Source organism: Drosophila obscura, unplaced genomic scaffold (assembly GCF_018151105.1).
Source record: "Drosophila obscura isolate BZ-5 IFL unplaced genomic scaffold, ASM1815110v1 contig_165, whole genome shotgun sequence".
In the NCBI taxonomy this organism is placed as follows: Eukaryota; Metazoa; Arthropoda; class Insecta; order Diptera; family Drosophilidae; genus Drosophila; species Drosophila obscura.
In genome coordinates this window covers 962788-986897 of record NW_024542752.1, presented here as the reverse complement: position 1 = coordinate 986897, position 24110 = coordinate 962788, and the positions used below count along the sequence as shown (strand labels likewise).

The following is a 24110-nucleotide window of genomic DNA, read 5'->3' as shown; positions in this document are numbered from 1 at the left end:
CATTTCAATCAAATTAATATTAAATGGTGATGCGTTCTAGGATATAGTTGCGAGTCGTTCAAATATTATAATACATTATCTGTTATTCACACATGCTCCTTCTTATTCTTACTTTTCCGTTTGCCTTTCCATTTTTATTGGACTTTTTTGGCCTTCAGTGGCTTTTGTTGTGGTGTGGGTTGGCCGGCTAAGTGGGGTTCTTGCGCTTCAAATGGCGCCAGTAGTCATAGTCCCTGGGGGTCTGGCGATAACATCTGTGGTCCTCGTATACGCGATAGCTAATGGGTGAACGCCGGCAAATAGGTGCATCGAACCAGTCGGCCCACAAAGGCCTTAACAATTTTAAGGTATCAACTTCAGTGCTATGTATACATTTTATTTGTTTTCCCCTGTGGTAGGTCCCCTCTAGCCAACATCCTACAGCCAAGCGGGTTTCCGGTATCAGACAAGAAGCTTGAAGAGAATTTCACTTTTGGCCTCCAGCGATAAGCATCGAACTTTGAGTTCGCAGCAAAATGAAAATGAATCCGAAAATTAATTCCGGTTCCAAAATCCACATGCATTACAAATCTACAGCAACAGCAGCAACAGCAGCAGCAGTGAAATGTGTTTTTCCAATTGTTTGAGAGAGCCCCCTAACGTCATCCGATGAGAGTCCCTTCCCGCTAGCGCACCCTCTCCCATGGGACTTGGATCATTTGCCAAAGACAATTTGTTTTTGTTGACAGTGCATAGAGTGCGCTCGCTCTCTCGCTCTGCATCGACTATAAATATGGAAATACTGAAAATAGAATATAGTATTTGCAATCTGGAAACGGCAATCTGGAGTATTGAATAGCAATCGCTGGTAGCCTAAGCCCCAGTGGGGTAATTGTTTACAAGATCAGTGACGGATGCAAAAGCAACACGAGCCGTGCCAAGGGGTTCAGAGTACAAGCGCAGCAGCAAACGATCTTGCCAGATGTTTCACTTCTGACAGGGATATACACTGTATGTACATACTGGTGTACACTCGTTAAGTATTGATTAAAACTTAGTGAGGGGGGGGGCGCCAGAACAGCGCAGAAAATACTCATTGGAAATAATCGAATCCAACAAAAGTGGATCAAAATGTACGGGCACATACGCTCGCATGTAATGCTGCACAACCTTTGGCCTACAAAGCTCCTTTAAGATGTGAAAATCTATGAGAATAGAAGAACTTTGAATTTCTTCGAACTAAAAGACATATAACGTATAATCAACTTCAAATATAACCCATACTAATTTTTATGTATACTCTCTATCTACTAATGTCGGATTGCAAGATTGATCCTCTGCTTGCTGTGTCTTTTCTTCTCTCAGGTGCCTTGCATCATTTGCTGGGCTGTCCGTTATTCTTGTCGTTTGCCTATTCTTTCAATTATTGTACTCGTGTCGGTGAGAGAGAGAGTGTGCAAGGAAAGAGCTCCGCTCAAAGTGAATCATTGGAATTGAAAGAGCGCTGCGCAAGGCTTCGAAGAACAGTTTGGGAGCCAAGCATAAACAGCAAGCACCAAGGAACTCATTGTGTGGGTGGCTCAGTTGCAGGGATAACGGATTATGGTGGATACCTGACAAATATCAATCCAAATCGCGACTATCCATTTCATATAGAAGCATAACATTGGGGGTGGCTGTTTAGTTTCGAACAAACTTTCAGTAAGATTATTTATTTACGCTAGAAAACAAGTTTAGAGATAGAATTAAAGTATAATTATGGCAGAACTACCTTAAGAGGGCATTATTTGGTTATGGCAGAGCCTAAATAAAGATCTAAATATACGATACGATATACGATATACGGTGTACGGTGTACGATATATGCGGAAAGGCAAGCGATGTAGCGGTAGGTATACGATACGATTCGATTCATGAATCATGATATATTCTGATGCTCATTATTGTCGGTAAAGGTGTTGTTCTCAAGGCAGCCGTTTGGTTCGTTCTCCTTCTCCCCTTCTCCGTTCTCCGTTCTCGTTGGGATAAGCTTCTCGGGTGAGCTCTCGTTTGGTTTGGTTTGGTGGTTTTGTGGTGGTTATGCGGATGGCACTTAGGATTAGCTTAGCATACAACTAGTTTAACAGGGGCCGATACGATGCGACGCGACGCGTGGGTCCAGGGCGGGGCGTCACTCGGTTCGCTGCATAATCATCTCGATTTTGTCACCGGCGGCGGCTATCAGCGGCACTGTCAGACAGCAATCAAAGTCCTGCGTCTTCATCTCGTTCACCTGATCGTTTGGACCATTCAGAAAGGTTAGTTAGTTAGCTATCCCGATTGATGGAGACTGGATTCGGGGATTTCTCACCTGCATGATGCGATCAAAGGGCTTCAGCTGGCCGCACATATCCGCGGGGCCACCGCTGCGTATGCGATTGATGAAGACTCCGCGCTCGTACAGGCCATCGGAGACGGAGAAGCCATAGTCATCGTATACCTTGTCCTTGTACAGCGTCACATGGAAAATGCGCTGATTTCCACCTCCACCTCCATGCCCATTCCCATTCCCAATCCCATTCGCACTGCTGCCATTCGTGCTGCCATTCGCACTGCCATTGGCACTGCCATTCAGGTTCCCATTCCCATTGCAGGTTGACTCCTTGCTGGGGCTGCGCGGCCTGCGTTGCACCTTTGCGTAGATGGCCTGCGTCTGTGGCAGATGGTGGCTGCCGTTGGCCAAATCCGCATGGCTGCGCAGTATCTTGAGGTCGACCAAGTCGCCCAAGTTCTGCAGCAGGCTGGTGGCATGCGACAGCGGCATACCCTGCACCGAGTGCTCGTCGATGGCCAGCAGCTGATCGCCCACATGAATCTGTCCGTTCTTATGGCCAATGCCACCTGGAAAACAAGTGGGAAAATGTAACTTCTCCTGCTGCTTATTGGGGTCCTCCGACTTACCCTCCACGAGGCCACTGATGGTGATCGGTTTGGTGATATCCTCGCTGCCCGCCAGTGTGATGCCCAGCAGGCCGCCCTTTGGCTCCAGCCGAACGGTGAAGATGATCTGATGCAGGCTGCTGCCGCTGCTCTTGCTGCTCGAACTGGCCGCCGAGCCGTACACCTTGCTCTCCATGGGCGGCGGCAAAGCCGTGCAATCCACGCTGCCAAAAAAGGAGTAGCAGCCAGACATGAAATAAGTTTGAATAGGGATAGGGATGGGCATTGGGGATGCCTACCTGGCATAGCGATTCAGTTCGTAGCCCGTGTAGAGCTGCTCGTGCTCTTCCTCGTCCTGTTCGTCCTCCTCCTCGGGCAGTTCGGTGGTCAAGCTCTGCGTATTGGCTGCACCAGCCCCACCCACAAACGAGCGGCTAAACGAGCCACCACCCACCACATGCCTCATCTGCACCGACGACGACTGATCCTCCAGCTGCTGCTGCTGCTGCTGTTGCTGCTGCTGCTGCTGCATGGGCAGGCGAAAGTACTCCGGCTGTGGTGTGCGTGACTTCAGGGAGATGCAGTCCGCATATTTGCCGGCCGTCACATAGGCACTGCTGTACAGATCGTGCTCCGTCATGCCACCCGCCGGGCAGTTGCTGTAGATGGGACTGCTGGCCATCGGCAGGAAGTCGGGCAGCACCACCCGCTTGATGGTCAGCGTGGTAAAGTCAGCGCCCGTGCCGCTGCTGGGACTCAGGGGTGGACTGCTGCTCGACTGCTGCTGCTGCTGTGTCGGCTGTGAGTCCTTGAGCAGGGAATCCACATTGAAGTGCTGCACCGGATGCTGATCCACGGCCAGCAGTATGTCGCCCGCCCTCAGAGAGCCACTGCGATGGGCGGGACTGCCCATCTTCACGTCGGAGATGACCAGGCCGCCATGGCTGGAGCCGCTCACGCTCAGGCCCAGCCCACACTTGCCGGCGCGCAGCAGCTTCACATTGAACACACCGCTGGATGGCACCACGGCGTCGGGCATATCGAACTCGATCTCCAGCTCCAGCCAATTGGCCGGGGCATTCATGTTGCTGATGTTCCCATTGGAGCCATGCCCATTCCCATGCCCATTCCCATTCCCATTCCCATTGGAAGTGTGTCGCAAGGAGCCGCCTCCTTCCAGCAGCTGTTGCATGGCCATCGCATCCAGGCTGTACATTTTGTTGATGGCCACGATCCGGTCGCCCACCTGAATGCAGCCACTGCGATCGGCCACCGAATCGGCCAGAATCTGGCCAATAGTCATCGCTCCACCGCATCCACCCTGGCTGGCATCCCCACCAACACCGAGCACTATGCCAGCACCCTGGCTGCAATCCAGAAGCACGGGAAAGCTCTCCGCTCGGCACAAGCCCAGGCTGCTGCTGGCATGGCCTGTTCCTCCTCCTCCTGCTGCTGCTGCTCCTCCTCCTCCAGCTGCGACAGCCATTGGCAGTCCCTCCAGCGGCAGAGAGCTCTTTCTGGCAAAGCGCTGACGCTGCCTGCCCGTCGATGCGGACGCGGATGTGGACTTGCGCGACTCCAGCGTGCTGAAGCTGTACTTTGGACTCCCCAGCGCCGTGTGGCCTGCAAAAGAAATGGGAAATAATAGTGCATATAGATATAGAACGGAATTAAACTCCCTCTTCTCCCTCGCAACCCCCAACTAAAAAGAAAGAAGCTTTTAAATAACCCTGGACTGATCCACAGCTTAGTGCCTCAGTGCCCACAGCTGCTGTGTCCTCCAGCCCCATGGAGAATTGATGTGGCACCCCCTGCCCCCCTATCAACGATCGCCTCTGCTTTGATTCCATTTCGATTCTTTTCTTACGCTTCCCCCATTGCGATCAATTGGGGAAGGGGAAGCAGAACATTTCCCATCTACATAAAAGTCTCCTCTCCTGTCTGTCTGTCTGTCTGTCTCTCCGTCTCTCTGTCTGTGTCCTCTTTGCGTGTGTTTGCTTAACAAATTAACGAAAGAAAACATAGAGAAGCCAATTGATTGGAGGGGGGGCTCTAACGAGGGTGGATCGAACACCAGCTGAGAGTGTAAATCGAACAGAAACTGCAACCAGAAGAACCAAGACAGAAGGCAGCAGTCGCAGGCATTCGGCTGAGGGGCGCTGCCACATGACGCGGTACAGGCAACGACAACACAAATACGTGTAGTAATGGGGGAATAGTAGAAATAGGAATAGGAATAAAAAGTACACGGGTATTATTCAGCGTTGAATTTGAAGCCCCTTTTACTGGTGTCCTGGCGAATGCTCTATGTTCGTGGCTGTTCGCTTATGGGTAATTTGTACAGCGAAAGTAGACCTACCAGACAACTAAACTTGGTTCCCTTGCTATACATTTTTCTGCATAGTAGCAGAACTTCTCCTCTTCCAGCAACTCCTCTAGAAACCCCAACACTTTGGCCTCTGTCTATCTGTCTGTCTGTCTGTCTGTCTGTCTGTGTGTCTGTGTTTCTGTCTATTGTTTCAACTGTTGAACAATCGACAATCGAACGACTCTGTTCATTAGCCGTGACGCCCACGCCAGACCTTCGTCGCGTCGCTTGGGAGCCTGCCGTTTGCCTCTGGCTGATCGCTTCAAGTCGATAGCCAAATGGGAAAAGTGGATCGCTTGGATCGCTTGGATCGCTTGGTTCGCTTTTGGAAAGACTCACCGCGTCGGGCCAGAGCGTGAGCGGGCATGATCTGCATTTGCGTGTAGCCCCGTCCTGAGCTGGTGTCCAATATGGTCATCACCTCGTCGGGACTGTAGGCCGAATGCTCGATCATGGTGTCGTCGATGGAGAGCACCTGATCGCCAACGGATAAGGCGCCGCATCTGTAACAGAGCACACAGAAACCAAAACTGTGTTAGGAGATTCAAAGAGACCGAAACACACACACGCACACACACACACACACATCATCATTTCATTTGCAAATGATCCCATTCCCATGGTCTCGCCACTGGTCTCGCCACTCGCAACAACTCACCGATCGGCAATGCTGGCGGGCAGTATGCTCGCTATATAGACACCCGGCTGGGTGACCACCATCACCAGATCCTCCATCTTCTCGCCACAGCCGCCGCCGCCCCCACTGGAGGGTGTACTCGAGCCAGAGCCAGAGACGGAGGAGGAACCCGTCGCTGCCATTGCAGCGGTATAGTTGCAGAGCACAAGGCCCAGCTTGTCGTTCATGGGACGCTCGATCTCGATGAGCAGGGGGCCCATGGAGAATTCGACGCTCTGGACAACGGACACATCGTATTCGATGGTCAGATTGGTGTAGCCGCCGGACACATGAACGCCGCCGCACTTGATGATCTGCTGGGCCTCCGCCAGCGTCTTGCCAATCAGCGAGATCTGAAATACATGGGCGGGAAGGGGTAAATAGTAATCATCAGGGGTTCAGTGGCTCAAGGGCTGTGGGGGGTATGCTCACATTATCCACACGAAGCAAACGATCGCCGGGCTTGATGCGTCCCGCTTTGTAGACAGGTCCATGGGGACGCACATGGGTCACAATCAGCGGATAGTCGGCACCACCGCGCAGCGTCAGACCCAGGCAGCCGCTCTCCCGCTCGACGGTGATCTGTGCCAGTTTCGAGGATACACAGAGACTGTTCTGGGAAACTGCTGCAGCCACAACAACAACAAAAGATGCGAAAAGTTACAGACTCTCATCGGAAGAATAATTTTTTTGGTTTTATTTTGATTCACTTACTGTATTCCAGCAGCGAGTACTCAATCTCAACGATGGCAGGACCTCCTCCTCCTCCTCCTCCGCTGCCACCGACATCGGCACAGAGCATATTCATCACCTTCTGATTGCTCAGGCCGATGGTGGAGATGCCATCGATCTGGTGCAGGCGGTCGCCAGGTGCCAGAAAGTCCGCCGCATGCCCCACCGGATTGAGGGCACCCACAACGGGCGGATACGAAAGATCGTTACGTTCTGCGAGGTATGCAACGGGATAGAAGAGAATACTGCTTAAGAAGTGTTAAATCAGCTACAGCCATTGAGCACAGCCAACATCCAACCAAGAGAGAACCCAATTCCAATTCCAATCCCATTTGTTTTTGCATTAAATTCGAAGTTCTAAAGTTCCCATAAGCAAATGGACACACAGATGAGGAGGCACACGGTACTACCTGCTAATGGAACTTGCTCTGACGTTTACAATGGCCCTGGGGCCCTCGTGTTCTGGATGTCTGAGCCCCAAAACAAATCGTAGCTTTCGGCATTGATTTATAGAACTGTCGATCGATGGGTTGCCGGCAGTGGATCTGTTGCCATTGGGGGCTGCTTTATTTGCTCTCACATTTTGAGGGATGTTTTCGGTTTTACTCTCTGTTTCCGCCGATCGACCAGACAGAGTGGGGTACCAGTATCATTTGATTTGAATGCGGAACGCGTCGTCGTCGTCGTCGTCTCTCTGTCGATAATGTGCTCTGTCTGTATGTCTATGGCTCTCTGTCTGCGTCTCTGATGTCTGTTGTCGCTGCCAAAATAAATCATCGTTCCAATCTACATAGAAAAAGCCCCAGCACCCCAGCACCCCAGCTCCCACACCCCCTCCGACGGAATGGGACGCCAGTCGCTGGCCAGACATAATATATGTATGTATGTATTATGCATATATATGTATGCATACATATGTACATATGTACGTACATATCTGGTATGATTTTTTGTCGATTCTGAATCACAGAATATAAAGTCCAACCAATTCAGATTTCTGTCTGTCTCTCTTCTTCTTTTTTGTTGTGACTAATCTTCTGGCATTTGGGGGGCAAGGGGAATGCGAATGGGACTGGGACTGGGGCAAGGGTCGTTGCTGTGGTCTGGGGGTTTAACCTTACTATCGCGGGGGAGTCGAGTCGTCGAGTCGTCGTCGTCGTTGTCTGACGTAAGCGGCATCTTGTGTTGCTGCCACTGCCTCTGGCTCTCTGCAGCAACACGTTTCTCATAAAGCGTCGCATCCGATGGGTAGTTTTTCCCCCTCATTTTCTTTAGTTTTTCCTGTTTTTTTTTTTGTTTTTTTTTGGCAATCTGCCACTTGTACTCTCATTGCGGCTGCCCCCAAACCGAGTGTCCGGCGTTGTTTTTTTTTTTTGTTTTTTTTTATTATTTTTTTACTCGATTTCTTTATTTACGAGTTTGTTATTTCGATTCACTCGCGTTTCTGTCTCTGTCTAGATTTCTGGCTTTTTTCTCTGTGTGTCTGTCTGTCTGTCCATCTGTCGGCTGACGAGTCGTTGACAGAGCCACAGAGGCGGAAATCCAAAATCCAAGGCAGTTGCAGTTTCAGTTGCTATACAGAGAAACTTTCTAGGGAACTTCCTACAATCTCCTTCCCGCGTTACTGGGGAAATTCACTTGCGAATGGTCTCTCTTTTTCTCTCTCTCTGTTCGCTTATGGGAACTTTTGGGAACGTATTATCCATCATCATCCATCAGAGTTATTCTTTCCTCTCTGCCAATTCGATCTCTAACCGCGAATCCTAACCCTCTCTATGAGTTCCGTTGGTCCCAATTAGTGCCTCTCTTCATTGAAATAAAAAACTTGCATCTCGATAGAGTGAAAATAATGATTCAATTGTTGAGAGCCGATCCAACCACCGCGCTTGTCTGGTCTGGTCTGGTCTGGTCTGATCTGTCTGTCATAATCTTTAGACCCGCATAAATTACGTACGCTTTGAGGCAATCAATTGATTCGATTGAGAGCGTATTTGGCAGCAGCAATTATTGGATTACTGGATTACAGATTGGCGCTGATTCCCAGCCTTATGACAGACCCCCAACCCCTCCCAAAAAGGGACATGGCGGCACATGGAGAAAGGGTGGGAAGACTTACCTGCAAATGTGATGGCCAGATGGAGGGCATTGCGTGGCAGCGTGATGGTGGCATAGGTGGTGCCACGTTCCGGTGCCAATCCCGAGTCCTCCGACTGTGCTGGGCTCATGGCACGATCAACTGCAACAGAAACGGAAACCAAAAGAGAGAGAGGGAAAGAGTGAAAAATAGAAGAGCAAGGGAGAAAGACGTTCGATGCCACAAAAACATCAAAGGTGGCAAAAAGTTGGTTGGTTGGTCATTTCATTTCATTTCATTTCTTCTTTTTTTGCAGCTGCATTTCTTAATTTATTCTGCCACACCAAAGAAGGAAAGAAGCCCGCAGATCAAAAGAACACACAGTGCCGGATTCCCTGCCCCACGTATGTATGTATGTACGCATCTGTGGCAACACTCAGGAGGGGAGGGGAGGGGGAATATACATTCCATTAGATTTCGAAGAATCGACCAAATTTCCAATACGAAATCGACCTTCAGCGTCGCCAAAAGTCTCAATTAAAATTCCATCCATAAGAAGCCATTCGCAGCCATTTCAAGTCCCCTTCTCCCCGCTGCCCTGCTCTGATGAGCAACAGCCACAGATACAAAACAGAAGTCAATTAATCTCCTGCTACAAAATTCCAGATGATGGCAAAACAGCGACAGCGATCGCGATCGCTTTGGGTAAAATTGGGAAATCACATCGCCATAATGGCAAAACTTTTGCAATGCCAAAGATCCATACTTGAGGCACTTTGGTGTGCCACGTGCCACGTGGCCCGCTCCCTGACACTGTCCACTCGAATGGCTGCAGAGCCAAGCACACAAATTTCAAGGGGAAAAGTGAAGTAAAATTGAATGAAGAGAATGAGCAGAAGCAGAAGCAAAAGCAGCGAAGAACAGTTGATAGATAGCCAGGGCTAACAGGGGGATCATACGGCCGCCCATTCATATCACTACTCACGCTCAGCACACCATCAAGCTACGGCCAGAGGGGGCGGCGGGCGGGCCCCCCGGGGGACGGGGGGGGGGGGGCCGCGGGACGATCGTATTATTTAATTGACGGCGCCGCAGGGGGGGGGCCCGGGGCGGGGGGGGGTTTCGGGCTTTATGCTGACCAAAGGGCAGTGCAACGGAAGGCAACGAAGAGAATGACAATGTCATTTTGGTTGGTAGTACAGCAGGCAGCTTTGGGTAATTGTGGAATCGGCAGCATTCCGCATTTCCGCATTCTCATTAAAAATTAAGAAAATATGAAGTCCCATGACAAAGATAGTTTCCTTTAGCAAAATTGTTTTCTTGGCAATTTATCTGTATTTAATCGGTATTTATTAGTATCTATTAGATTTAAGGGTTCAGTTTAGGGACCATAATCGAATATATTTCCTAGTCAAATCTTCAGATACATATGTATGTATGTATGTATATATATTTCTAGCTTCCTGTTGCTGTTCATTCATATGTTTACAATTTTTTAATTCAAATTTCCACATTTTCCTGATGTATTTTGGCTACAAGAAAACTAAGGTTCTCGCAGAGCCCAATTATGGAATACACCATTCAATACAATGCATCGTTTGCCCCTCTCTATGCCTCTATATCTTTTCGTGTTGCAACATTTGGACCATGCGGCGTATACGCGATATGCTACAATTACGGCGTACATCATCCACCATCATCCGCGCCGCGCCGCGCCGCCCCTGCCTTGCCCTGCCTCCGGCGTCCCCCGGTCCGGCCACGGTGCCCATCGTGTGCGTAACGGATACACACGGACACACGTTGCCGCAAGTTTGACGCAAGAGGCAAGCGGCAGCGGCAACGGCAACGGCGACCGCTACGGACGCGGACGCGACTTTTATTTTCGAACGCTTCAATGGCGCATAAAGTTTTTCTTAATGCGACCGCCGCCGCCCGACTATGAACCAGAAGAAGCAACAACAATAATTAGGGAAAAAGCCAAAAAAAATAAAAAAAAAATATATATAAAAAAAAAACAAAAAACGGAAAACAAAACGAAAATGAAAATGAAAACGAGAAGAAACAACAAAATGGAAAAACGAACATCGGGCGCCGCCGGTAGAGAAAAACGAGTGTATATCTAAAAAAGCCTAAAAAAGTGCAAGTTAGACCCACCCAAGCAAGGCCGAAGCGTAGATGCTCTTTCTTTTTAGCCAAATCAAACGCAAAGATTAAGAGTATTTGTTCTATCCGCATAAGAAGTAGAATAAAATCAATTTAAATAGAGAACAACTCCTTTTTATTTTTGTAAAATTATGAATTAAATTTTTTATGTTATCTGAAAATTTGCAAAGCTTAAAGATTTGTCTTTTGATTGCAAGCAGTTTAAAAATGTGACCCGTTCTATCGGCATCTGCTGCGGATTTTCAAAAATTTTCTGCATCAAAATTGTGTGGAATAAATGGCGTTGGGTGTGATGTACTTTGCTTCTGATAGCGTATGCCACGTTTCGCTTCATTTGCCTGGCACACACATATACGCGTCTCTCCCCAACTTGGGCTCTCTCTTCCCTCCCGTCCACCCCATAATTTATTTTCATTTAATTTGTTTTCTTCGGCTTCGGAATCGCTTTTTATTCACCAAAAGGTGTGCCAATTTGGGGTTCAGTTGCACCTTTGGCTATATCTTCATATACTATATACACACACACACACAAAAAATATCCCCTGATTCTACTTGCAACAATTTTTTTTTATTCGCATTCGCCTTTGAAGTGGTGTTCACATTTTTTGCTGTTATTTTCTTTTGGATGCGCTTTTTCAGCTATTTTTATAATGTACGCTTTTCATTTTGATTTCCACAGAGGCCGGCCTGGCCAGTAGTGATTTTTTTGCCAGCGAACGGAAATTATATGTACGTTTCAGTTTAGTTTTTTTCTTATTTTTTTGTATAAAAAAAATGTTATCAAAAATTAAGCAAAAAGCGAGAAACGAGAAACGAAAAGAACAAATCCCCTTTGGCTGAGAGAGATGCCCTGGACAGCGGCATTTTCCTCAACACAGAACCAAAAAGAGATAGAGAGAAGGAGAGAGGGTAAGGGTGAGGGTGAGGTGTCGGCGAAGGGGGGAACAAATCAAAACGAGCCAAGCGCTAAATGAAATTGAAAAGAGAGCCCATAAAATAGCCAACTAATGTGATGGAGTGCGTATGGATTTATGAAATATATATATATACATATATACAAACACATACATATGTATATATAGAAAATTTTCGAGTTGATTTCCAAACTGATTTACGTGTTTCACGACCCCCCCCCCTTCCGCTTACCAATCCAAAAAAATACAGGAAAAAAGAAGCGAAAACCTAATTGGAACATCGCTACTCACATGGTATGAGTGTGTGCGTGTCGAGTGTGTGTGGCGCTAGAAATCGGAACTAGTTCCGGTCTAGTCAAAATTAGCCAAAAACTGGAGCACTTCGCCAAAGATTTTGTATTTTGTTTGTTGAATTCTTTAGCCGAATGTTGAGTATTTTTTTGATAAAAAGATCGGTAGTCGGCTATTCACCAAGAAAAGCCGACTACCGCTGCTCCGACGGGAACTCATTATAGAGTTATCTTTTTAAGGAAAAGAGGGTAAAGAGGGGAAATTCTAAAGGTAAAACACCCCATGAATTTACGCTTAAATTTATTTAAATTATAGTTCTAAAACAAAAACAAAAAAGCAAAGCAAATATCCTGCCCCCTTGTCACACAGGCAACGCCCAGCTCCCAGAACTCTCCCCCCAAAACGAGAACTTATACGTCTAATGGAATAGACATTGGCAATTCCCAGCTAATTCGCAGTGCCATTAGGAGTTCCGTTTTCCAGGGAGAACATCAAGTGGATGTGGATGTGGATCCATTTTCAAATCCATATCCCATATCCGTGTGGCAGTTAAGACTATTTTTGCCTCTTCTATTCGCTTTTATGGCCCACTCGACGGCGGATGACGATGTCGCGGGATAAGTTGCGGGCAAAATTTATCGGCGACAGTTGTTGGCTGGCAGCGGAAATTGCGCTCAGCCGCAACGGTGGAAAGGAGAGAGTGTGGCAAGTGGCAAGCGGCAAGAGGCAAGCGGCAAGAGGCAAGCGGCTAGAGGCTAGATGGGTGTGGGAGTAGGCAGTAGGCACTTGCAACTTCCTCAAAAGTCATCCTGACAATTAGAACAGAACGCAGAGCACAGAGCACAGTGCACAGTGCACAGAGATCTGTCCCTGTGGCTCACAGCAATCAGAGCACAGAGCACTCATAGGGCACCACACAAAACTCATTCCAATTTTCCATTTTCCCCATCTGGGGATCAAGTGCCGATCTTTTGCCGCTTTCCGAGACATCGCTGGGGGTCGCATTCCTCACTTTGTTCGCGCCGTATCTTTTCATTTCTGTCTCTCCATTAATATGTTTTTTGTTTTTTTTTTTGTGTTTTTATTTTTCTGGAATGGTTCATTTAATGCAAGAAATTCCATGACTATTTGCTACATTTACGGACACAAAATAGACATCATTCAACGCAACAGAAACGGAATCTGCTCAACGCGATCTCTTAATTATAAGGAGATTGGACGGATCTGCAGCTGAATGCTGAACGATGAGCGATGAGCGAGAGGGTGCCAACATTCCTACACTCTGATTCAGAGCCTTTTATGCCATCAGCTGGGAGCTTAGTTCCAGTTATACTCGTATCTTTATTATTGGTGGATTGGGGCATTTGATTTGTGCAGCAAATCATCGTCATTTGCAATGGCTGGAACAGAGGTACTCGATCTGTGTTCGGCTTTTATTTAATCTTCATCGCAGTTGTGTATCCATGACAAGATCCCTTCATTCAATTGAGATATAGGCCATAGATCCATAGATCCGATCTGAACCAAATTGACAGGTGCTAGGAGATCCAATCGACTTGACTGTAAATACGCCAGCCAATTGATGGACTCGACCAGTTTGATGGTGTGTGTGTGTGTGTGTGTGTGTGTGTGTGTGAGTGAATGATTGATTGATTGACATGCTGCAATCTATTGGCAACTTGAGGCTTTGTTATTTTGTTATTGCTTCCATTTAGCCTCGTCGCTCAATGTGGAATATGTTCCAGTTCCAGTTCCAGTACTAGCCTCTAGAGTGTAGAAGGAGTGGAGCTGCTGCTGCTGCCACTTGGGGGCACGTCATCCATGGTACCCCATGTATCCATTAACCTCAACGCAATGGTCGAGCGGACGGATGGCGTTGACTTATTAATGGACACACGTTGGGCGTGAAAATATGTCAAAAATTTCCCAACAGAATCTATTTAGCACACAGCTAACACACCGCAGCACACACTCTTTTCACTTTCGGTGCGGAGCGGTGCGGTGCGGTGCGGTACTGTACTCCACTCCACTCCACTCCTCTCCATTTGTGTGTTGCGGGAGAAAGAGACAAGGAAAAGCAATTATTGCAAATGAACTCGAGTGTGGTTCCGCACAGAAAAATGTCAACATCTGATAAAGCCGCAAGCCGCAACAAAGCGGGGCCTCTGGCTGTTGCAGTGGCAGGGCCGGCCTTGCAAGCCAAAGTGCAACAGCCGCAAGTCGCACCAAAGGGCGAGGGCAAGCCCAGAGGCAAGACCAGAGGCAGCCCCAGACACGCACAACAGCGACGACTGTCAGCGATGGCATGGCAGCATGGCATGCAAGGATGGGAGGATCGTCATCGCATGGCCCTGCAGTTTGATATTCATTCAACATAAAAACCAAATGAATAATCGCCATTCAGGGCTGCTGCATTCAAACAAACAAAAAAAAACAAAACAATATTGGGTTTACGGAGGCAGAAAAGCTCACATATCCGATGGGCAAATAGTTGTATCTTTTTTCTTTGGCTGAACATAAAAATCAGTACAAAGATTGATATTTTATGCAAATATTGAAAATAAATAAATATAAATATTTGTTTTCTTATTGGTTCATAATTTGGCATGATAATATCGACAAACAACAGCTACTGCAGCCCTGACAAGCCAACACCACCAAAGTTCATGACTCCTCCTCTCACACATCGTAAGAAATGTCGCTGTTCCGTGTCTCCCTTTTCCCCCTTTTCTCCACGATGCTAAACACCCTTTTTGTGAAAATATTTCAAGTCGCAAATTACAGTCGGTTGATGGGTGACCGTCTGGAGGGGGGAGGAGCGGGGGTTGTAGCAGGAGAAGAGTGAAATTTTGCTAAATTCCAAAATTGATTTACGACCATTTCGAGTTTTGCAACACAGTGGCATATGGGATATGTATGTACATTGCACATATCCGTTCGCTTATGGGGAATTTCTGCAGTGCATCAACCGCATCATTCGAATCATTCGATGATCAGTGTCCATGTGGCACATATGTATGTATGATAGTGAATGATCTATCAGCAAGAGTATCCAAAGCTTCGGCCCCTTAATTATTTTTATTTTTCTTTTAAGCTGGGAGGGGGGTTAGTCATAATTTTGTGCAGAACATTTTCCGCCGCCTCTTCCCGCTGGACAAAATATTTGACAATTTCACAGCCATATGCGATACGCCCCATTCCCTTCTATCTCTCTTTCTCTCCCTCTTCTCCTTCCTTTTCCGACTGCGATCAGTAAGGGGGCAGAGATTTATGCCCCAAAATGTTAATTGCCCATAACCAATCCAGGGCCGCAGCAGCGGGGCACGAACGGGAAGCAACAGCGCAGTCGTGGCCCGCTGCTCTCTGATAAAAAGGTTCTCTTCGGTTCGGTTCGGTTCGGATCGGTTCAGATCTCTACGGTTCGATATATTTGGTGGATATCTTTATTGAGTTTTACCGTTCACTAAATGAAAGGCGTTCTCGCGCTCTCAGCTGCTGATAACTGTTGTTTTAGGGAGGCTGAGGGGTATACATAGCTGTGTGTCAAGAGCCTGGAATCTCATTAAATTTTGTCGGGGTGGATGCATACAAATTTGTACGACTCATCGACACTTGAAGTCTTATTTAGAGTGGGACTGAGGACATATTGAGAGTGTAATCAAGTGTGTGGTGTGGCAGGGGCGCATAATGAGATTGTGATAGATCTCAGAGAGATGGCTGATGTGATGGATGGTATTTGTGTAAGTTCCAAAGCTCTAGGCAACCCTTGACTGCAATGAATTTCCAATTAAATGAACAGCAATCATATTCAGGGAGAAAGAGAGAGAGAGAGAGAGAGAGCCTCAGGCAAAGTACCCACGTACTCTCCAGAGACCCAAGGTATATCCAATTCAACATACGAAAGAAGGCGGGTATTTTTGGGGTTTCTGTTTGAATATTCTTGATAAAAATTAATAGGCGGAATTATATTTATCCACATATTGTCGAACGATGTCGCAGAAAGCTCCCCGGCTCCCCGGCGGCGAAGAGTCCCGCTCACTCTGACTCTCTCTCCCTCAAAGAGACTGAGCAGACTCGTATCTGATTTGATTTGGTGATTTTTTTACCCAACAATCATACACTAAAGCACTCCCCTTCGATGCGTAATGGGTATAGTCCAGTGACTATACCGTTGTCACAATTACAGTTGTTGGTGGCTGAAAATATACGAGTAGCTGTAATTGCTGTTGTTTCTTGATGCTCTTGCATTGCGGTTGCTGCTTGATCAATGGCTATACATAAGAAGAAATATACTCTGTACATATGTACATAAATACATAAGCAAGGATATTCCACGCAGCAACTGTAACCAAAAATTCGCTGCATTCATAATTAACACGTGCACTGCAGAATGAGATGTGTGGATAGCGGGAGTGGGGCGGGAGAATGAGTGAATCGCGACAGTGCTGCTGCTGCTGTTGCTGCTGCTTGCCATGTCGAGTGGTGTTGTTGTAGGATATGAGAAAGGGGTGCAGACAGACAACAAATAATTATTGCGACTTATGCAGGCCAGAGAGTGGGAGAGAACCAAAGAGGTGGAGGAGGAGGAGGAGGAGGAGGAGGAGGAGGGTAGAAGTGTGCAGCGCGGATGCATGGCGTGCGCATGAAGAGAGTCAAGAGGCGGAGGCGGAGGCGGTCGGGGAATCTGTCTCTTCTACAAATTAATCCAAACGGTAGACGACGACAAAAGAGTCGCTGCGACAGCAGCAACAACTAAAACAAAAACAACAAAAAGAATGTTGTGAACCGTTTGATACCCTGGAAAATCCACGATTCCCAGGGCAGCTATAGGGAGTATAGGGAGTATACTCATAGTTTTTTCATCAATTTTCATGATTGATGCTAAAATTAAATTGGAAATGCTTAATTGAAATGTCTTAGTCTTGGAATCGCAGAAGCTTCCTTCGATGTGTGTGCTAGAAAAATCTAACCCCAATCGATATACCCTCTTCTAGGGTATTAACGGAGCAACAAATTACATTAAACGTGTGCTCAGGGCTCCATGAATTTTTTTTTTTTTTTTTGCTATTTTTAGACAGCGTTGCCGCCGCAGCAGCAGAACCGTTAAAATTGTGACATTTTCTCCACCATCTCCTCCTACTTCTGTTCTTTCTTCGGCATATGTCTCTGCATGTGTGTGTGTGTGTGTTTGTGTGTATTTCTGAGTGCAGGAGGATGAGTGGATTGTGGATATTGTGGCTGGCAATATTACAAAGGACGGCGTCTGTTCTACGACTGCAACGGCGAATGCAATATGAATGTATTTTCAATTCTAAATAGATTGCATACTCTCTCTTCATCTATCCATCCCCTGCCCCACCACACTCGCCACTCACCGACTCATTCTCATAGAGTGTTTGTGTGTGTGTGTGTGTGTGCATGTTTGTTTCGTGTTTATGTTTGCTGCTGAGTGACGTCGCCGTCGTTGTTGTTGTGGCAGATTTCGCGCAGCATCGAAACGTAAAGAGTAAACAGAACCACAAACTCTGGCAACACCCGACAGCGGCAAAGTAAAATGGGATGGGCAGGGGGGCAGCCGGCAATCCAAGTGGCACCAAAATGTTTGCAACACGCCATTCAAGCAGCGAAAACAACTACAAAAACAAAGAGAACAAGCAACCATGGGACCAAGTGGCCATAAAACCAAAATTGGTTCTGTTTCTGGAAACACACACACAAAATAAATAAAAATCAAAAGAACTTCAAAAGAGTCCTAGCATCAGATCCTGACTGAAAGAAAGAGCCAAAATTATATACACATTTATGTGCCATACGTAATTGAGGAAAATCTTAGAAAAATATTTGACAAAATTACTTGAAAATAATAAATTTTCTCTTTGAGAAAGACATTACCCTTAAAAGTTTATTTTATTGGAGATCACACAAAAAGTACATGCATGCACATACATTGGTACATACATATGTACATATGCGTGAATAGAAAAACATTGGTTAATATTTTTAGAATATATTAAACATTGAGTGGCACAAATTGGGCATCTTCAATTGAACTCTCAAGATTCCAGGAACAGAGAAAATTTTGTATTTTTTTTAAAGTCTCCCAATCATGAACTTCTTCAGCGATAGATAGTGGGGATAATCTTCCTATATATTGAATTCTCTCATTTATGTCTATTTCGATACCTCCACTTCCTACACCCGGATATTTCTCTCTCTCTAAAATCAGACCCAGAGAAAGTTCAGCGGAAGTGCAGTGAACTTTTTGTCCCTGCTTTTGTAGAGGAACTTTATTTGCGTTATCAGCCGGCAACAGCTGCCACTACTCCCAGTCCCCACAACACCCACCCCCCAATCCGTGCTCCTACCCGAACGATTGTGTTGATCTATTGTGTGTCCCTATGTGGCCCACTGTGCGCACAAATGGCATTTGCCTGCTGCTCTGCTCTGCTCTGCCCTAGCACTGCTCTTTGTTTGTGCTTTCTTCTTCTTCTTCCCTATGCTTTTTCCCGTTTCTGGGAGCAGCGTCAGTCTGTTCTGTCCTCTGCCGCTACTGCGCTTTGTGTTTGTGTATTCCCTTTCGCCCTCTGTTGATTCCCTCTGCTGTGCTCGGCTGCCGCTCAGCTGGTGCTGTTCTGTATGCAGAACCGTTGCATTTGTCGCACATTTTCGTTTCCGTTTGATTTGGCAGCTTTATGACAAAAGGGGAGCAAAAGGATTTTCACGCCCCAAAAACAAAAGAAATGCTGGAGCGTTGTACTTCCACTTCCTCATCCTCATCCCCAGCCCACAACCACAGCCACAGCCCATAATAAACAACACCAACTGTTTGGTGGTCGAACGGGAGGCAGACGAATCACGCCTGCCCTCCCCACTTTTGGTTTTAATTGCGTTAAATTTTTGAGTTCTCTCGACTCTCTCTTTGCTTAGAGTATTCTTCCCATTCTGCCCCCCTATCTCTTTCACAATGCATTGCATTGTTTACACTCAATGGCCGAAATGTGGCGAAAAATAAACACACACACACACACACACACACACATGCTCTCTTGTGCACACAAAAGTGTTCGATTGCCCAAAAATGAGTGGAATGGAATGAAAGTGCTGCTGGAGGAGGGGTGCGGATGGGAGGGTGTCGCGACAATGGCATCTCAGCAATTTCTTTCTATCTCTGTGTGTCTCTCTGTCTCCCTCTGGCGCTCTCTAGGCTGGGCAAACAAATTTGAATGTTTATGCTCTCTCTCTCACGTCCCCCTTTATAATCCATCGTAATCGTAATTCCCTTCACACTTACCCACACATGGGTACACATGTACCCAATTCCTGGACGTGGAAGTACTATTATGGAAATCCCTGGATGAGCGGTTTTTATTGTTGCTGCTTGGTGAGAGAGTAGGGGACCCACAAAAGCAGCCACAAGCACTCCAATTCTCGAGAGAGCGAAATAAAGCCATCAACAGTGATGGAAAGTGTCACCAAATGAATTCCAGACTTGGAACGCGTCTACAGGGAAATGGAAGAGCAGCTATGGGAGGCAAGTGATCAAAAAGAAGCAGGGGGAAGAGAGACGGTATAAGAGGAGGGGAAGAAGACGAGAAAGAAGAGAATAACACCGTCGAGGAAGATGCAAATTTGCAGAAGGAGAAGCGGAAGAAGGGCAAGGCCGCCGGATATGAAAAGAAACAGAAGACAGAAAACAAATCGAAAAGGATACGCACAGAAAGAATGAACGAACGCAGCGGAGAAAGAAGGAGGAGCAATCAAAACTCCACTCAAATAAGCTGTCAATTTTAAAGGAATACTGGCACACATGCACACTGTGGAATTCCAGTCTGCAATTGGAGCTGAAACAGCAACAAGTACTATTAAATGTCGGGGGGGATACACTCAAGGGCAGACAGATAGATCTTACTCTGAAACTATTTCCGATCTGAGTTTGTTTTTTTGGTGGCGGGCCCATCAATCGAATGCTCGAACATGCAACTCGTAAAAGTTTATACGAAAAACAGAAACGGAACAGGAACACCAACCAACAAAAAAAAAGAAGATAATCGCGCCAACGAATTTCTCATTTCACATTTTCCAGTTCCATTTTATTTTCATTTATGTTTTTCTAATTCTGTCGATGTCATTGGGCTAATGACCATCTGAATTCCATAGATTTTATCGCATCACTTTATGAGATTGGGATTTATTGGATATGGTAGTTGCACAGCTCATCAAACACTTTCCAGGCAGCCAGAAGACACCCTGGCAGGATCATTTTAGAATATTTATCGAAAGATATGGCGCACTCTTACTATTGAAGCAGGCGGGCTCTTTGGTGCATTTATCCTTTCGCTATCATTCATAAAATCTGCTCTCCACTGCTGGTGAGGGGTGCTTGTTCTTTCCCCTTATCAATTCCCCCATCAATCGCTCAACCCCCCCGTAAACCCTTATTATCGGTGTTGTCTTTACTCATTTTTTATGATGTACGAGGAGCATGTATCTCAAATGTTTTGTCGTTGATTTTATGAGCATTTAATGTGAGCCAGCAACAAGAACAAGTCATAAAAAAAAGAGAGTGGAGTGTGTGGCGTTCGGCAGTGGACTGTGGGGGGTAGCGGAGCGGGGCGTATTTGGTGGGGGGTGGCTGTGGCGGTGGTGGTTTGATTTCAGTGTCATCTGTTGGCCCTCTTTTGTGCTTGATTTTGGGCTCCAGCTGCGGCTTCTCTTCGGCTGCATTTTCGACACTGCACACACCTTTCGCTTAGGCTCAGGCTCAGGCACAGGCTCTCAGGCCCATGTTGTGTGTGTTTGCTCTTTGATTCCGGAATCAATCGCTTTGAGTGATTGTTGTTTCTGTATTTGCTGTTGTTGTTTGTGTAAACAAGTGACATCTGGTCGTTGGCGTGCCTCTGTCCCTTTCCCATCCCCACCCCCAACCATGGCGCTGGAGTTTGACGGATGTTGAGTGCGCCACCGCCTATGTTTCGGGCTCGGATTTGTATCTGGCAATGCCACACAGATATTTTTCTCGATAAAATAACTAATAGATTCAATTCAAAGTTAAAAACCTTTACTTTTACCCAGCTTTATTTGGGATTGTTAATTATCCTTGTTAGCCAGCATTTTCCGGAAAAGTGAGACTTGTTTTCGACAGCAGCAAATCCAAAATATCTATTTTGTATGTTATTAAATTTGGCCATGTATCTGCATGTATTTAGCTTTGTATCTTTAGCTTTAATTTGGCTCTATATTTATGCATCTTTAACTTTCCTTTGGCTTTACTAAGGCATGTACAATGTATCTTTTTATCTTTTGCTTTCCTTTGGCTTTTATATCTATGCATCTCTAGCTTTTCTTTGGCTTTGTGTCTATGCATCTTTTTGTCTGTTTTCGTGGCACAATCAATCGCCAGTGTCTGGCGCCTTATCAACAATCTGCTGCTGCAGCAGCAGAAGCAGCGCAGCATTCCGCAAAGGAAAATGAAGACCAAAGCGTAGTGATGCGGGGCAGGAGGAGGCATGAGGCAGGAGTCAGGGGCAACAACAATGCGGCGCGCATCAGAAATATTTAATTAAATGCTTAATTGCGCCTGCCATGCCATAAATTCATCAAATGCAATTTAAGACCGCGCACACGACGCAACGACACAGATGCCCCACCCTCCCCCCAAAAGATACACAGATACACTCTCGCTCGGATACACAGATACTTTTGTATCTTCTCTCTCTTTTCTGCAATTGCAACTTGAAAAGTTGAGAAGCTTAAGCTGTTTTCTTGTGGGCCATAACTCTCTACTCTACTCCACTCCACTCCACTCCTTACCGATCCCTTCTGATGGCGGCTTTTTGTTGGATCTTTAATCCCTGGTAGATACAAAGATACATAGATCAGAGATAATCCACCATTGTCTATATATATTTCAATAGAAAATAAAAAAAAAAAAGTCAGCGAAGAGTAAGAGAGAAAACAATTTTCCTATAATATTGGAATACTTCCGATCCAAAAATAAATTGGATTAATATTGGAAATCAAACGATCGATCTGCAACTGTTTCATTCACAGCCCATTTCCTGCAAAAACTTTTCGCTCGGGTAACCGATCCGATGACAAATAAATCTTTTTGTGGGGCTCTTCAGATCAGATATATCACCGTCTCAATAAAACAGTTGGGGAAAATGAGAATGAAAATGGAAACGGAAAGCGAGCAATTACTTTTAATTGAAACTGTCAAACAAGAAGCTTCTACACAGACACAGATACAAAGATACACAGATACTTGGATACAACAAGAACCAAAAAGCTAAAGACGAGCACTTTTGAGGGCCGCCGCGACCGTCCGTGCCCACCTTGAGCGGAAATGCGATAACCCTGAATGGGTGAGGAAGCGGGAGGCGGGGCGGTGCCCCAGAAGGAAATCGGAAAATGGGAACGCACATGCTTATAGGGGAAAAAGATGTTCCATTCAACGGGAAATATGTGGAGCGGTGGCCGGAAAATATAGAAATAGGAAATACTTACCGGATAACATAGGCGCCAATGCAATTCCATTGCTCTCGGCCTGCGGATGCTGCTGCAGTTGCTGGGGATGTGCATGTGGATGATGATGATGATGATGGAGCTCCTGCTCCTGTTTGAGGGCCGAGGATTTGCCGGGCACACAACCCCCGATGGGCTTCTTCGATTTCCACAATTTCATTATTTTCTGATCAGTTCTGATCGGGATCAGTATTTAGGGTATTTAAATCTCTCTGCGGGATTTTTAGGTGTTGCCTAGGATGTCAGAATACCATCCAAGAACCGTCTGCCCAGGCAGAACCGAATCTGCACAAGATTCAAAAACATTTTCACACAAAAAAACGTAGAAAAACAGCAAAAAAAAATTCAATGAAAAATTCAGAGCATTCTCGCAATAATAGATGAGATGGGGAGGTGTGGTGTGGCAGACGGGGGAAAAGCGCGCGGTTCGATTTTTAATTTAATTTCAATTCAAAATTTCGAAATTCCATTCGAAGCGAACAACACAACAAAACACGACGCGATGCACGCACCTCGGGCCGAAATTTTTGAATGGCCGAGGAACGAATGGAAGAGGCAGCAACAAAGCGAAAATGCGATCTTGCGCCAGCTCTCGCTCCCTCTCTCAATCTATTCGCAGCGCAGGCGCATGCTCTCTCTCTCTCTGAAGGCCTGTCTAAACGAGGCAGCTGCAGCGGGCTGTTCAAATAATTTTCATTTAAAATTTGGTGTTGGTAATTTATGCAGACGGTTTTATATTCAGAATATATATTTAAAAATATGTAGTTTGATATATATGCAACACTTTCTTGCAACAAACAATACGAATTCTGTCAGCAGCCTGTCAGTTTAGACAGGCCTTAAGAATGTTTTTGCGCTCTCTTGTGCGTAAGTGGTGAGCGCGGCCGCTGACTCACTCACACTTGAGCACCGTCTAAACGAGATAGCAGAAGCTATCTCCTTTGCGCGAAATAGAAGTTTTTATGGAACAAACTTTTTAACGAAACTGATAAAGTATATATGTATACATTAAGCGAAAAGTTTTTTTAAACTATAATTCAAAATTCATATAAATCAATAATGCTTGCTGGCTCACTCTAAACATATTATGCTCAGGAGCATGTTGCCTCGTTTAGCCAGTGCTGAACGCTCTCACATATGCATGTGCACTGTTGTTGCTTTTGTTGCTGCTTCTGTTTTTGGTGGAGTTGCAGGAAGGCAAACGTAACTCGCGGCGTTTGCATGAGAGCTGGCCATTGGGGAAAAGCACTCAAATCAGTGCCTGCCACTCCAACATCCCTTCATCTATTCGCCTAGTATTATGACAATCAGCTGATGATGATGATGGGTGATGAAAATGGGCCTGGGTTTGGCCCCTACTGTCTACGAATGACCTCTATGTGTATGCGCGCTGCCCCCAGGCAGAACCGATGTCGCAAAATTTGCTAATTAGTCACGAAACAGCGTAAATGGTCAGAGGGAGACAGAAAC

General features: G+C 46.3%; 1 protein-coding gene across 3 annotated transcripts; it reads right to left on the bottom strand.

The window, feature by feature from the left end:
• Window positions 1–1660: 1660 nt before the first annotated feature.
• Window positions 1661–23155, bottom strand: LOC111077438 (glutamate receptor-interacting protein 2). Of its 3 annotated transcripts, none has more exons than XM_022371713.2 (10): window positions 22623–23155; window positions 8791–8910; window positions 6657–6887; window positions 6375–6568; window positions 5925–6295; window positions 5606–5769; window positions 3198–4521; window positions 2920–3122; window positions 2330–2859; window positions 1661–2251 (listed from the first exon to the last, which is right to left on the bottom strand). In XM_022371713.2, exons 1-10 carry the CDS (start codon window positions 22798–22800, stop codon window positions 2150–2152), a joined length of 3417 nt encoding a protein of 1138 aa, XP_022227405.2. In that variant the 5' UTR covers window positions 22801–23155; the 3' UTR covers window positions 1661–2149. The 3 variants fall into 3 exon arrangements, with proteins under 3 accessions (XP_022227405.2, XP_022227406.2, XP_022227407.2); XM_022371714.2 differs by having other exon boundaries at window positions 6375–6565; XM_022371715.2 differs by lacking the exons at window positions 8791–8910; window positions 22623–23155 and adding an exon at window positions 7255–7343.
• Window positions 23156–24110: the final 955 nt, after the last annotated feature.